This window comes from Camelus dromedarius, chromosome 6, assembly GCF_036321535.1.
Source record: "Camelus dromedarius isolate mCamDro1 chromosome 6, mCamDro1.pat, whole genome shotgun sequence".
In the NCBI taxonomy this organism is placed as follows: Eukaryota; Metazoa; Chordata; class Mammalia; order Artiodactyla; family Camelidae; genus Camelus; species Camelus dromedarius.
This window is the reverse complement of record NC_087441.1, coordinates 14,650,486-14,664,811: the sequence shown is the minus strand read 5'-3', so window position 1 is coordinate 14,664,811 and position 14,326 is coordinate 14,650,486. Positions and strand designations below refer to the sequence as shown.

Sequence of the window (14,326 nt, the reverse complement as noted above, 5' to 3'; positions counted from 1 at the left end):
AGTCTGAAGTGTTTACTTATTCTGATCTCCTTTCAGTAGAGTCTGATTTAATACTTTCAGCACATTTTCCCAGACATTATAAAAATAAAATTAGAAGGGGAAATACCTGAAAGGAGATATCTCTGACACTTTCTAATAAGACCAACCTGATGAATAAACCCCTAAGCCCAAAATTACTATAAGTAAAAATAAATGTTTCATAAGTTTATCAAGAGATGGGACCCAGATATTTCTAGTTTAACTTAAAATGTTATAAGATAATGTGTAAACTCTAGAAAATAACCTTTGCTCTAGCTTCCATTAAGGGATTCTGTATACCTTAACTGCACACTGTAAACTGTATCTTTCTTAATTTATTACAACTTTATTATAGGAAATTCTGAGTAAATCTTGAAATACTAAATGAAATGCTATAATCAAAAGTACTTTAATGTTTACTGACTTTTAAATAATTGGTAATATATTTAGCATAAAAAGAAAGAAAAACAGTAGACCACAATAGTTTAAAATAAGCACCAAGCAAATACATGATCTAGTATTTAAAAAATGGACATTTTAAAAGGTTTTACCCGCATCATTTCGTTCTCTAACTGTTTTTTACGATGTAGACGCTGCTGATGAGATTTGAGTACATTTTCTACATGTTGTTCCATAAAGAATTTAAATGCCTGAGGAGAATAACTTTGAATACGAGATTCCCTTCGCTCTTCATCTTTCTTGTTTTTCCTAACGGTGATGGGTGAAGTGGTAATCTGTTTCTTTTCTTTATCTCCATTATCAACATTTTCATAACTTTTTTCACCCTCATCTTCCTTGGGTAAGCTCGGCTGATCCTCTTTGCTAGATTTATTGATTGATTCATATGGAGAAACAGATGGGTTTTGGTGTAGCAGATGTTTTGGATAAGGTGGTGGTGGACCTTGATAGTTTGGAGCTTCAGCAACAGGCGGCATAACAGTCATATTTGAAGTGGTACCCTCAGAAAAAGGAGTAGGTTGAACAGTTTGAATTGGCTGTGGTATCCAAGAAGGGTGTGTAGGTGCTAAAGCAGTCTGTAGCTCTGGTTTTAATACACGTATACTTTTCACAGGTTGTTGAATGGGAGCTGGTGTAATAGCAGTGACTGTTGTAGCCGAGGGCTGAGAATTAGCAGAATGACTTGTTCTATTTCCTAATGGGTTATTAAAAGAATTTGACCTCACTGGTATGTTAGGCTGCCATGTAGGGATTTCATGCCCACTGCTTGGGGATGATTGGGCTGGAGCAGAAGATGACTGAGGCCAAGTTGTTTGCAGTCCAGGTACATTAATGTTATAAACCTCCGTGTTATGACTGTTTCTGTTTGGCACCATCATAGATTGAGGAATGCTTCCATTTGTATATGATGAAGGAGCAGCAGACCCCCCTGTCTGTAAAGCAGAAGGGCTTTGTCCATTAGCTGGGGTCAGAGGATATGGAGGGGGCGGCTGCCGATTCACAGTGCCAGCAGGGACAACATTTTGGTGTATCATAAAATCAGTCTGACCACTACCATTCTGAATTCCAGGTCTCCCTGGTGGAAAGTTAAATTTGTTAGAACTCTGCATGATGATTGGTTGTCTGCCAACAGGAACAGAATTAATGCCTCTCTGTCCCTGATTAGGAGGGTTCATTGGGGACGTGTTAAGAGGTGGTGGAGGATAGCCCTCCTGCCAGGCTCCAGGTGGAACAGGAGAGATTCGGGAGATTACGTATTCCATGTTCCCAGAATAGCGCTTTGTTTGAGAGTTTGGTTCCCATGATGGGGGAGGTGGAGTTGTACCTCTTGGAGGGGGAGTCTGGCCTCTTGGAGGTGGTGGAGGAGTGACACTCCTTACTTGAGGAGGTGGTGGGGGGTTCACTCTCTGTCCGTTGCTAGGGTGAGCTTGAGCAAATGCTGTTATACCAGATCCTGACAAAGGTCTTCCTACATCTGTCTGTGAGTTGGGACTTTCAGAACGATAGGCCACACTTTCTCCTAGCGGTGGGCCATGTCTCTGAGGAACTAAGGATTCTTTAGAACCTTTCCAGCTTTGTTTGCGGTTAACTGATTGTTGCACACTCCCTAAGGTAATAAAACAGAAAAAAAAATGTTTTTAACCTCCTACTTTTAAAGAATTTAGCTTGGAATTCTACTACTACTAAATGATAACTCTCTTTCAAGAATCATAAAAATCAAATTTCAAGTATGTGGTTTTATTTTACCTTTTAAATTTTTAATTATTTTTGACTAGGTAATACATTCTCATAGTTCAAAATTCAAGAGGTGCAAAAGGATACCCAACTCTGTCCCTTAGCCAACCAGTTTCCTTCCCTGAAGGTAATCAATGTCATCAGTAAGAAATTTTAGGGATACATAAGTAGATAGTATACCTCCCATACATACTCTTATGCCTGGTTCTCATTGAAAATGTTAAGATTCTGTATCAGTACATAAAGTGTTTCCTCACTTTAAAAAAATGTTGTTATAGTTTTTTACTGTATGGATGTACCCAAATTTATTTAATGTCTCTCCACTGATGGCCATTAAAATTGTTTCTAGTGTTTTGCATTATTACCCTTTGCTGCCTCCCCCAAAAAAGCAATGAAAAATTTTGTATAGACATCATTTCATTTATATATATTAAGTAGATTCATTATTAGAGAAGTGGCATCATTGAGCAAACGATGTGTCCATTTGTAATTTAGATAGACACAACACTAATTTTAAATACATTCCAGTATGGCTTTTACAACAGGAAAAAGACAGCAGGGAGATAATTAGCTGAACACTAAATAAGATAGAGATTTTACAAAATCTCTCTTTAATGAAATTTCCAAATAAATTAAACAGGCAAGAAAACATATGACACCAAAAAAAAAAAAAAGAAGCATTTAAAATAGTCTGGCTACTTAGAACAATATAATACACTTAACATATATTAAAAATACATTTGTATAAAATACAATACATATAAATAATACATTCCAGAAGGATTAAACATTTAAATGTTAAAGATGGAACCATACAAATACTAGGAAAAAGCCAGTGAACATTCAGTAATATTGGGGTACTTCTCTGTACCTCCTGGGAAGGTCTTCCCAAGTATGACAAAGGTTGAGAACATACAGTAAAAGACTGACAGATTTAAATATATAAAACACTTAGCACCATTCAACCAACTGTGATATTGTGACTGAAACAGAAACAAGCTATCCCATGTGTTATCAGCTGAACTGTGTCCCTGCCGAAAATTCAGGAAGTCCTAACTCCCAGTACCTCAGAATCTAACTGTAGTCGGAGATAAGGCCTTTAAAGAGGTAACTGAGGTCATCAGGGTGAGCCCTAACTGAATATGACTGGTATCCTTATAAGAAAGGAAATTTGGACACGGAGAGACATCAGACACATGCGCGTGCAGAGGGACGACCATGTGAGGACCTAGTGAGGAGGTGGCCATCTGCAAGCCATGGAGAGAGGCCTCAGGAGAAACCAAACCTGCTGTCTCTGATCTCAGACTTCCAGCCTCCAGTCTGTGTATTTTGTTATGGCAGCCCTAGCAAACTAATGTACCAAGTCACTAAAGCCAACAAGATATTTTCTGGTCCTCACCTTGGTTGACCTCTCTTTCTTTGTAGTATTTGGCATTTTTGATATTCCCTCCGCTTGAAACATTCTCTTCCCTTGGCTTTCAAGACACTAGAAATCTTAATAGTTTTTTTTCCTTCCTTGTTAGCTAATTCTTCTGTCTTTGCAGGCTTATCCTCTCCTACAAGCTACTAAGTAATAGGCTTGGTTCTAGGCCATCTTGTCATTTTTGTCTATGTTATCTCCCTTAGGTGACCTATTTCATACGCAAGACTAATTAATATATATATATCTAGCTCCCTACCTGACATTTCACTTGGATAACTCACTCTATGAACCTAACTCAACCTTAAGTCCAAAACCAGACTTACGATCCTTCTCCACCAAATCTTGACCTCCCTTAGCATTCCCTTTCATAACGTGAGGTATCACCATCCATTTTTCTAAGCCAAAAGCCTAAGAGTCATCCCACTCCATTATCACCCCTATATGCAATCTACAGCCATGTCTTTGTCAACTTTACTCCTCCTATCTCCTTCCTAATGCATTCAGTTTTCTCCACTGCCATCACTCTAGTCCAGATAACCTTCATTTTCTGTAAACTATTTCTTATCAAGTCTATACAGATACCCTCCCTTGTTTTCTCCGATCCGTTCTCATCCACTGGAGCTATCATTTTGAAACACAAATCTAATCATATCATTACTCTGCTTGAAATGTTTCCATAACTTCCTGCTGCTCTTAAGGTAAAATCAGTACAGTCCTGTATAGTCAGGCCTCTATGTAATTCTCCATTCATATCTCATACTCTTGTTTTCAGTGCTCTAGCCACTTTCATTTCTTCGAATGTGGCATCAAAACCTGCCAGACAAGCCATGCAGAGGAACATGCTTCCTCACTAAGCCCATCCCCATTAAATCTTGTCTTTCTTCAGATATCAGCTCCATTATCAGTTCATAGGAAAGTTTTCTTTGCACTCTTTATTAGGTCCAAAATCCCTCTATTATATGAGTCTATAGTACCACATACATTTTCCCTCTTCATTCATACTTAGTCATAATTCTACATGTATTTGTGTGAGTATTTGAGCTCCCTTACTAGAATCTCAGCTCCACAAAAGGGTAAGAACTTTACACCCAATGCTAAGCAAAGGTCATGAAACAGTGGTTGATCAATAAAAATTTGTTGAATGAAACAATGAATAAATTAGGCTTCTTATAAATCAATTTAAAAAGACAAACACAAGATTAAGAAAGAATTAAAAGGTCAATTTACAAATAATCAATAAATAAATGTTCAGCCTTACCAGTGACCAAAGAAGTGTGAAGGTAAAATGATAGTATTTTCACAGCCATTATATATCCAAAAAGGATAATATCTAGGATTTACAAATATAGGCATTCTCATATTAAACTGATTGGGAGAATTTAAGTTGGTAATATCTTTCTGTACAGCAATACAGGCATACCTCGGAGATGTTGTGGGTTTGGTTCCAGACCAGCACAGAAAAGTGAATGTTGCAGTAAAGCAAGTCACACAAATTTTTTGGTTTCTCAGTGCATATAAAAGTTATGTTTACACTCTACTGTAGTCTATTAAGTGGGCAATAAATAGCACTATAATTAAAAAACAATGTACATACCTTAATTAAAAAATACTTTATGCAAAAAAAATGCTAACCATTATCTGAGCCTTCAGCAAGTCATCTTTACTGGTGAAGGGTTTAGATATTCGAGCATTACTGAAATATGACAAAAAGACATGAAGTGAGCAATTGCTGTTTGAAAAATAGAACTGACAGACTTGCTCAATGCAGGGTTGCTGTAAACCTTCAATTTAAAAAAAATGAAATATATGCAAAGTGCAATAAAGTGAAGAAGCACGATAATATGAGGTACGCCTGTAAGAAAAACTTCATAAATTTTTGTAAGTTTTTGAAAACTTACTTTTACCAAATCATCAGGAATGTACAAAGATTTACAGCAGTGCTGTCTATAATGGCAAAAAAAAAAAAAAAAAAAAAAGGAAACAAGGCAAATGTCAAAAAAGTAAGAGAATGGTTAAATAATGTATGTGATAAATCTAAATGTAGCTAATTACTTAGGCCATTTAATAATAAGGAAAGTTATAGATGGTATACTAAGTGAATAAAGTAGGTTTTAATATGAAGCCATTTTTTTGCTTAAACAAGAATTGAAATACACACTTATAAACGCACTCAGGTTTTCCACAGGAAAAGACTGAGAAACAAAACATAACAAAACCTTGTGGGTATTAATAGTGGTGTTTTCTTTTTGCTTATTTACTTTCTAAATATTTATGATGAACATGTTTTACTACAAAAAGAAGATTATATATATATAAAAAAGGAAGAGTCTGAATGATGGTATTTATGGTCAAAAAGAAATATGTTAGTTGCATTATAACCAATCAAGGAGTTCTCAACCTAGACTGCTGCTTTTCAGAATTATCCATGGAACTTTACTGCCCTATCTGCAAATTCGTTTTTGTGTGACACTGTATAATGTTATTATTCTAGCTTAAGACTTTCACTCACTGTGATGCTTTTAACAATGCCTAAGACAAAACATTTTATATACTTAAATATTTTCAAATATTATAAGATAAGAGACGAGGAAAAACACTTGATTAATCACCTGGCTTCATGTTGGCATTGATAGGTCTGGCAGCTGCTGCAGCCATTTGTTCCCGCCGAGGATCCTGGTAACTCATTTTACTAATAAATTCAATTGCAGCTTCTATACTTCTGTTATTAGTTTTCTGAAGAGCTTGTATAACCATATCCTGGTAAGAAGTTAAAAAAGAAGAAACAAAATTTAAATCTTATAATTAATAAGAAGGAAAGAACACTACAACTTCCACTAGAGAAATTCATAATATTGAAGAACAAGGCCCCAAGCCATAATATTAATGTCTTGATTATGAAACTACTACAGGGTGGAGGGGCAAGGGAGAGGTAGGGGATTAAGAAGAACAGACTACTTTACATTGTGCATAAAATAAATAAGCTGCAAGGGTATCGTGTACAGCACAGAACGACTATAAAAACCCATACGATCTCAAATTACTAAAGAAAACAAAACAAGCCCTCAAATCCTTCAAATGGTCCTTTAATATTTTCACCTTCATGTAACAAATTACTATTTTCTTCTAGGGTTCTTCTTCCAGCTACAGTCACAGCAACATGATTCTAAATCTCTCATTCTTAACTTCATTCTTGTGTAAACAAACAGAGACTATCAGATTGTTAGAAGGGCACCAATCAACACACTGGGAAGCATTCTCGTATTGTTAAAGCACTTTTTAAAGCATCTTTGCCACTGTGTTTACTAGTAAAAGAGCTATGTAGTCCTGGTTCCTATCTTAAGAGCTTACATTTTCAGAGAATTTTATTTACAGGGACACAAATACAGGACAAATGGTAGAAGAAAACCATTCAGACTATATATATATATATATATATATATATATGATAATGTGATGAAGACTTTAGAAGGTTAGATGGTACGAAGGAAAAAGCAGGGAGTCCAGAATCAAATGGAACTGAGTTTGAGTTCTAGCAGCTTCTCATCACTATACTTTGTCTTTCATGCTTAGAAGCAAAAATACATTCCAGTGATTGTAGATTTATGTGCCGCAATTTAGAACCATGTGAACTTTGGTAACTTACTTATTAACATTTCAGAGCTCAATTTCTTCATCTGTAATTCACTTACAGATCTGATGTGAGGATTAAATAAGAAAACATGTAAAAGCACATAAGCACAGTGTCTGGAGCTCAGATATGGGTTGTCCTCCTGGCTCTGTTCCTTGTCCTTTATGTTACATGTAAACACAAATTATACACTACCATGCAGAAAGTATACTGACATGCATTTTTCAAGAGGGAGGCAGCTACTTACTTGTCCTAGAGGATTAGGTATTTCAAACAATATTTTAAAATGAGAAATGGCTTAGTAAGACTAATGGGTGAACAGGCTACTGATAGATGATCCTCTTATGTGAAATGCCCAGAGATGATTACAAGACCAACCAAAAAACAGACTGCAGCAGAGACTTGTTGCCTACTCAAGATCCATTCTCCCTTCTTGGAAAAAGTTATTGATTTTGTTGGAAGAAGTTTTCCTTATACCGACACTGGCCACATGACAATTCTGACCAATGAGACAAAAAACCAAGGATTTCTGGAAGAATGTTGCTATCTCTGATTTAGGTATTTGTCCTTCCTGCATCTTGTTTCCTAGACAATAGATATGACACCTGTGCTACAGCAAGTTGCCACCAAAAGGAAAATTCAAGAGATTCCTAAGAGTCCTAGATTCTGAATATTTTTAAGAGACTGAACCAATACTAGCTATATAAACTGAATCACTATTTTGTTTAAAGCATTCTTTAAAAAAAATTTTTTTTGAGGTACAGTTTACAATGTTGTGTCAATTTCTGGTGTACAGCACAATTATTCAGTCATACATGAATATACATATATTCATTTTCATATTCTTTTTCATGATAAGCTACTAAAAGATACTGAATATCTTTCCCTGTGCTATACAGCATAAACTTGTTTATCTATTTTATATATACCAGTCAGTATCTGCAAATCTCGAACTCCCAGTTTATCCCTTCCAACCCCCTCCCCCTAGTTTAAAGCATTCTTATTTGGATTTTTATTAAAAGCAACCAAACTCAATCCTTAACTGGTAAAAGGGTATATTGTGGTCACATTTTATGCTAATCAGAGTTTGCAAATTTGTAGTGAGATACAAAGTCTCCCTTTACGTGCAAATTTAAAATAATACATATCATCCAATTTAAATTAAAATTCACAACTTTATTTATTTATTTACTTTCTTAACTTTAAAATTGGTTAAACTAAGTCAACTGTAACTGTATTTATGCTATTATCACATGGCAGTGCCATCTCAGTTGATAAGAAAAATGGCATCCACCATCCTTTTTCAACATTGTGGAAACCATAGTCTTAAACGCACTAGAATTTCAACCTGTCATTTTAGTGATTATTATGCTGGGACTTATTCTTGAATTTTATTGCTGTATGTTAAAATACTTTTTACATCTGTAACAATATCAACCAATTGTTCCCTTAAGTGGGGTGTTAGTGCCAGTGTGAAAAAGAGTAACTTCAAATCAGTAACTTTGAAATAGAAGTCTTATGTGATTATGTCCATATAACCATACTTTTGTTTTTCATGCTTAGAAGCAAATATTCACTCCAGTGATTGTAGATTTATGTGCCCCAAGAATGCATCAATCCTATTTAACATTTATTCCTACGAAGAAATTAATCTTGAAATATTTGAGGTTTTAATTTTACAGAGCACCAGGAACATGTTCTCAAAATAATGCAACTGCCTTGACTTTGTGTAAAGGAAAAGATTAGGGTTTATGAAATGATAAAAACAATGAAGTAAAAACTGGTTAAGGATCTTGAATAAATTCTGCAATATAATGGGAAGCTATCAGAATCAATGATTCAAGAGGTAGTAGAAGTAAATTGCCATATTCTTTATACCACTATGAGTATAGATAATATCATTCCTTCATTATTTGGATAAATGAGGATTGATAAACATCTAAATGCTTTTAATAAAGCAACCTTGCTTAAGGGGTTATTAATGTCATAAGGTAAACAATTTTGAAATGTGTGATTTCAGTAAAGCTAACATATTTTTGTGATGCAAAACAATTATTGTTACTATGGCCAACAAATAAAGAATAGGGCATTGACCAACATCTGACACTTCTTAAAGCTGTCTATGTTGGAAAGAATTTTTATGTTCCTTAGAGGTATGGACCATCTTTGGTATAATTCACTATCCTGACTGACAGGTTCACACACAGTAAGAGCTTTATAAATACATATTTACTGATGTGACTTATCTAACATACACATTACTACTTAAGGGCCTTCATAGCCATGTGATTTTCTAAACTTCCTTTCTCCAGCAACATATAAGAGGAAAGATGAAGAGCAATGATTCAGCCTTCTCTGTATTCTTGCCTTTAGGCTAAGGGATTAGGAAGAAAGTGCTCTAGAGAATCTCCGTTCAAGCCATTTCCTTAATCCTCCAACTACTAACCAGAAAAACATACCAGGTCCTCTTCTCCTCTTTTTCTCTGTACTTCCTGGTGCAAATTCAATATTTTTAGAATAGTTAAGTATAAAAATAATAGGAAGTAATATTAATCAAATGGATGAAAAGAATCAGCCAGAAAGAAAAATCTTTTTTTCTTCCTAGTTTAGTTGTAAATCTCCCTTTTCAAATCCATTACTATAATGCATATTTAGGTTCTCATTTTTTAATTTAAATTGAGAGATATCTGAAAATGTGGTCACTAAAATATTACTAACAAGGTGAAGTAATTTTAAGGGTAATTATTTTTGTGTAGTGGAGCTAAAGGTAATTTTTAGTTTCCCCTTCATACTTTTAAATTTTTAACAGGGAATAGGTATCACTTTTATAATCAGGAAAAAAGTTACTAGAATTTTGAAAGAAAATGTAATCAGTGCTTGATTATTCACATTTAGTTATATTTTCCATGGCCAATTTTTATCTAAAATGATTTCTACCAACTAAAATATTCATATAAATTATGTTATCATGGAAAATAAATTCTATTAACGACCTAAACAAGATATGATTAAATATACAGACTATAAAAACTTTCAAAAATGAGTTCTGAAGGTAAATATTAAAGACAGCAATAATTAACACAAATTGAAATTTCATCAAAATAAACCTTTGATCAACAAGTAAATTTTTAGTTTTTGTGAATTTAAGATTTGGGTATGAGAGTGATGTGAACATAACTGCTTAATGATATCTAATTGTATTTCTTTCTCTGTAGGATAAACTTAAATTTCATGTCCTTAGAGCTGTCATTTCTACAACAGCCACTCAGCTCACCAGAGCTCCTGTCACACACAGATGTCCTTACCCTGCCCTAACCTGTGGTTTTCCTCACCTGCACTTCCACTCTGACTTCATGCCACGACCTTTCAAATCCCAGAACCACAGAGAAAACTAAACAAATAATCATTATTTTGTTTTAATAATTAGTGGAAGTGTAAACAACATTCTTTGCTGATAGAATATACAAATATGCATACACAGTTAAATTCTCTCAAACATTAAGGCAGGAGATCACCTAAAAAGTGTTATGTAGTATAAGGTAAGAAAAATCCTTTCCTTTTGTTTTTAAAAATTCTTACCTCATCAAATCCAGCAGCTTGCAAGTCTTGAAGCATTTGTGGATTAACTTCTGAAGCACTCCGGCTTGTTTCATTTGCAAATGGTTGTAGAGAGTTCCGAATTTCCAGCAAGGCTTTATGATGCGTCCCAAACTTGGGTGGATTTCTGACTTGTCTTGGATCTTCAGTTGACATTTTCCCCATGTTATGCTCAGCCTTAGCGGCATCAGATGGTTTGGATAAGTTCCTAAGGGATTCCCGAATTTCTTGCAGCATTTGACGGCTGCTGCCAGTGTAGTTACTGGCAGGAAAGGTCTTAGGCCTCATTTGTCTATATCCTTCTGGCTTTTCACTCCTCTTCATGAAACATCTATATATATAACCACCACAAAGGACTTCTTTAAGAGATACTTGATAGAGTCAAAGCTTTCCCTTGAACAAAACTGAAAAAGATCCTTTGTAGAAGTCCCCAGGAATGTTCTTTACAATCTAAAGAAAAGAAAAAATAAACAAAGCTATAAAGTGATTGATAAAGTAGTACCATATAGAGCAGTCACCCCCTTATTCATGGGGTATACCTTCTAAGACCACCGGTGGATGCCTGAAACCTTGGATGGTATCCGACCCTACTACATACAGTAGACCCCTGAACAACACAGGTTTGGACTGCATGGGTCCACATACACACAGATTTTTTCCAATAAATACTTACTACAGTACTACATGATCTGAGGCTGGCTGAATATGAGGATGCAGAACTGTGGATATGAAGAGCTGAATGTAAAGTTACACGCAAATTTTCAACAGCTTGGAGGGTTGGCACCCCAACTCCTGTGTTGCTCAAGGGTCAACTGTACTGTTTTTTCCTATACATACATACCTATGATAAAGTTTAATTTATTAATTAGGCACAGTAAAAGATTAACAACTAATAATAAAATAGAACAAATATACTGTAATAAAAGTTATGCAAATGTAGTTTCTGTCTCTCTAAATACCTTACTGTATAAATGTAATGCCGTTTCCATCTTAACTAAGCATGTATATACTGTGGCCATAACTTTTATAGTTTGAGGTTTGACAGTAAAACTAGCACGAATTTCTCTTTCTTTCTACACAATTTCACTTACAGATTTGTCAGCACATCATTTTTTTTCCTTATTGAGAACTTTCACCCCTCCACTTTAAGGAAGCACTTCACAACTTCTCTTTGGCATATATCTAAATTGCCAGCATCACTATTCTTGTGCTTTGGAGCCATTATTAAGTAAAACATGAGTTGCTTGAACACAAGCACTGCATATGATGACAATCAATCTGATAACCCAGGTGGCTACTGAGTGACTTGAGTGGGATACACTGGACAAAGGGATGACTTACTTCCTGGGTAGGATGAAGCCAGATGGCGTGAGATTACGTTCATGCTACTCAGAACAGTGCACAATTTAAAGCTTATGAATTATTTCTGGAATTTTCCATTTAATACTTTCAGACCACAGGTGACTGTAGGTAAGTGAAGTCTTAGAAAGTGAAACCACAGATAAGGGAAGACTACTGTATCAGGGGGAGAAATCTCACTGATTTAGGAGTTAAGAGACCTAGGTTATAGTTATGGCTCCATGAAGGATTACATGTCCCTATTTCCTAATCTACAGAATTACCTCAAGTACTGGTTATGATGATAAAAAATAATTTTAAGAGTGCTTTAGTAAGCACATAAAGTGCAGCTGACCCTTGAACAACACAGGGGCTTGGGGTGCCAGCCTTCCACACAGTGGAAAATTTGGGTGTAACTTATAATCCGTCCTCTGTACCTACAGTTCTGCATCCGTGGATTGTGTAGTACAGCAGTGTTTACTACTGAAAAAATCCACGTAGGAGTGGAGCTGTGCAGTTCAAACTCGTGTTGTTCAAGGGTCAATGGTATATACAAATGCAAGGGATTTCTAGTGAACAATACAATGGGCAACCTCTTATTATCAACTTCACCTGGTGGCTCCAATTTTAGGTTTTACAAATTAGACTTCAAGTATAAGATTGCTTTAAAAGGAAGGGCACTGCTGCTTTAAAACGGTTTTTAAACCGCTAGTCTAGAAGACACCTTTATGCTTCAAAACCAGATGCTTAGGTTTATTTCTCAAACTGTGGACTGGGACTCTAGAGACAGTAAGACAGTAGGATGAGGAAAGGACCTCTAAGGACTTGTCTTATTCCTCATTTCATGCATGAATGGCTTCTACAATGCACTGGTGGAACAATCACCTAAAGTCCACTTAAATGTCCCCACTGAGAGGGAAATCACTAACTCAAGAAAGCCATTCCATTTGCAACAATTTCTAGATGTGTTTTATGTGGAGCACCATGAAATCTCCGTGCATATTTAGAGCCTGTTACAGCTGGTGCTAAACAACTTTATCCGCATTCTTATGCAACCATCATGTAACATGAGTGGTGATTACACTTAATGAGAATAGAAATAGGCTCTCAGTAGGTGATAATTAGCAATGTTTCATATCCCCATGGTTCCAGTTACAAACTATTTCACCCAAACTCTCTGAACCTCACTTTCCTCATCTACAAAGCAGAGATAGTAAACCTGTGTTACCTCCTTAAAGACCCTTTCCCTGGTTACCCAATTATCCCATTTTATTTTCTCAATACTTATCATTATCTAAAGTTATCTTATTTGTTTACTTGTTGTCAACCTCCCCTCACTGAAATAAAAACTCTGTAAGAGTGGAGGACATTATTTGTCTCATAACCACTGTCTGTCTAACATTTATATCAGAGCCTGGCGCATACTGAGTGCTCAATAAATATATGTTGACCAAATGAAATAAACATGTCTCCTAAATATCCCAGTTCCTTTAACTGTTCTTTAATTCATCATCCTCTTCTGGATACACTCTGGTTTGTCAAAATCCTGCTTTGCCAGAAAAGCACAGCATTTGTAATAAAAAAGCAAACAAAAATATTGAAGTCCTTGTTCTGTTAATTATTAGCAATGTGGACTTGGGCATTTAATTCTCTCAAAAATTGCCTCCTGAGGCAAAAAAAAGTTAGAGTAAGAAGGTTTACCTTACGGCTTGAACAAGGATTAAGAAGAACAACCCAATACAACTAAAGGAATATACACACAATTGTTTAAAAATGTAGACTGCCCCTTGCAATACCACCTATAACAGCAAAAGATGACATCAACCTAGATGTTCATTGGTAATTGAGGAATTTATAGTACCTCTATATGTGATGAAGCAGATCTTCTGATGCAGTTCATGAACAGATACTCATAATATTCTTTAATATTCTTAAGCAAAAAGGGCAAATTTCAAAACACTATGTATAAAATAAAGCCATTTTCTATCCTAAAATTAGATTATGGTGATGGCTGTACAGCTCTGTAAACATACTACAGAATCACTGAATTGTGTACTTTAAATGAGTAAACCTTATGGTGTATAAACTGTATCTTATAGCTATTAAAAAGAAACCCTTTTTATTTAAAA

At 35.3% G+C, this 14,326-nt stretch overlaps 1 protein-coding gene across 4 annotated transcripts in view; it reads right to left on the bottom strand.

Annotated features, from left to right (window-relative positions):
- The window catches only part of LATS1 (large tumor suppressor kinase 1), a 36,715-nt gene that overhangs the window by 14,640 nt on the left and 7,749 nt on the right, over positions 1-14,326 (bottom strand). For 3 of the 4 annotated variants that reach the window (XM_031456528.2, XM_064486585.1, XM_031456529.2), the window contains 3 exons: positions 10,842-11,309; positions 6,244-6,391; positions 570-2,083 (listed from right to left, as the gene is read on the bottom strand). In XM_031456528.2, the coding sequence (XP_031312388.1) occupies positions 570-2,083; positions 6,244-6,391; positions 10,842-11,183 (2,004 nt within the window). In that variant the 5' untranslated portion in view covers positions 11,184-11,309. Of the gene's footprint in view, positions 1-569; positions 2,084-6,243; positions 6,392-10,841; positions 11,310-14,058; positions 14,266-14,326 lie in introns of those variants that run through there. The other variant, XM_064486584.1, reaches the window with a different exon arrangement.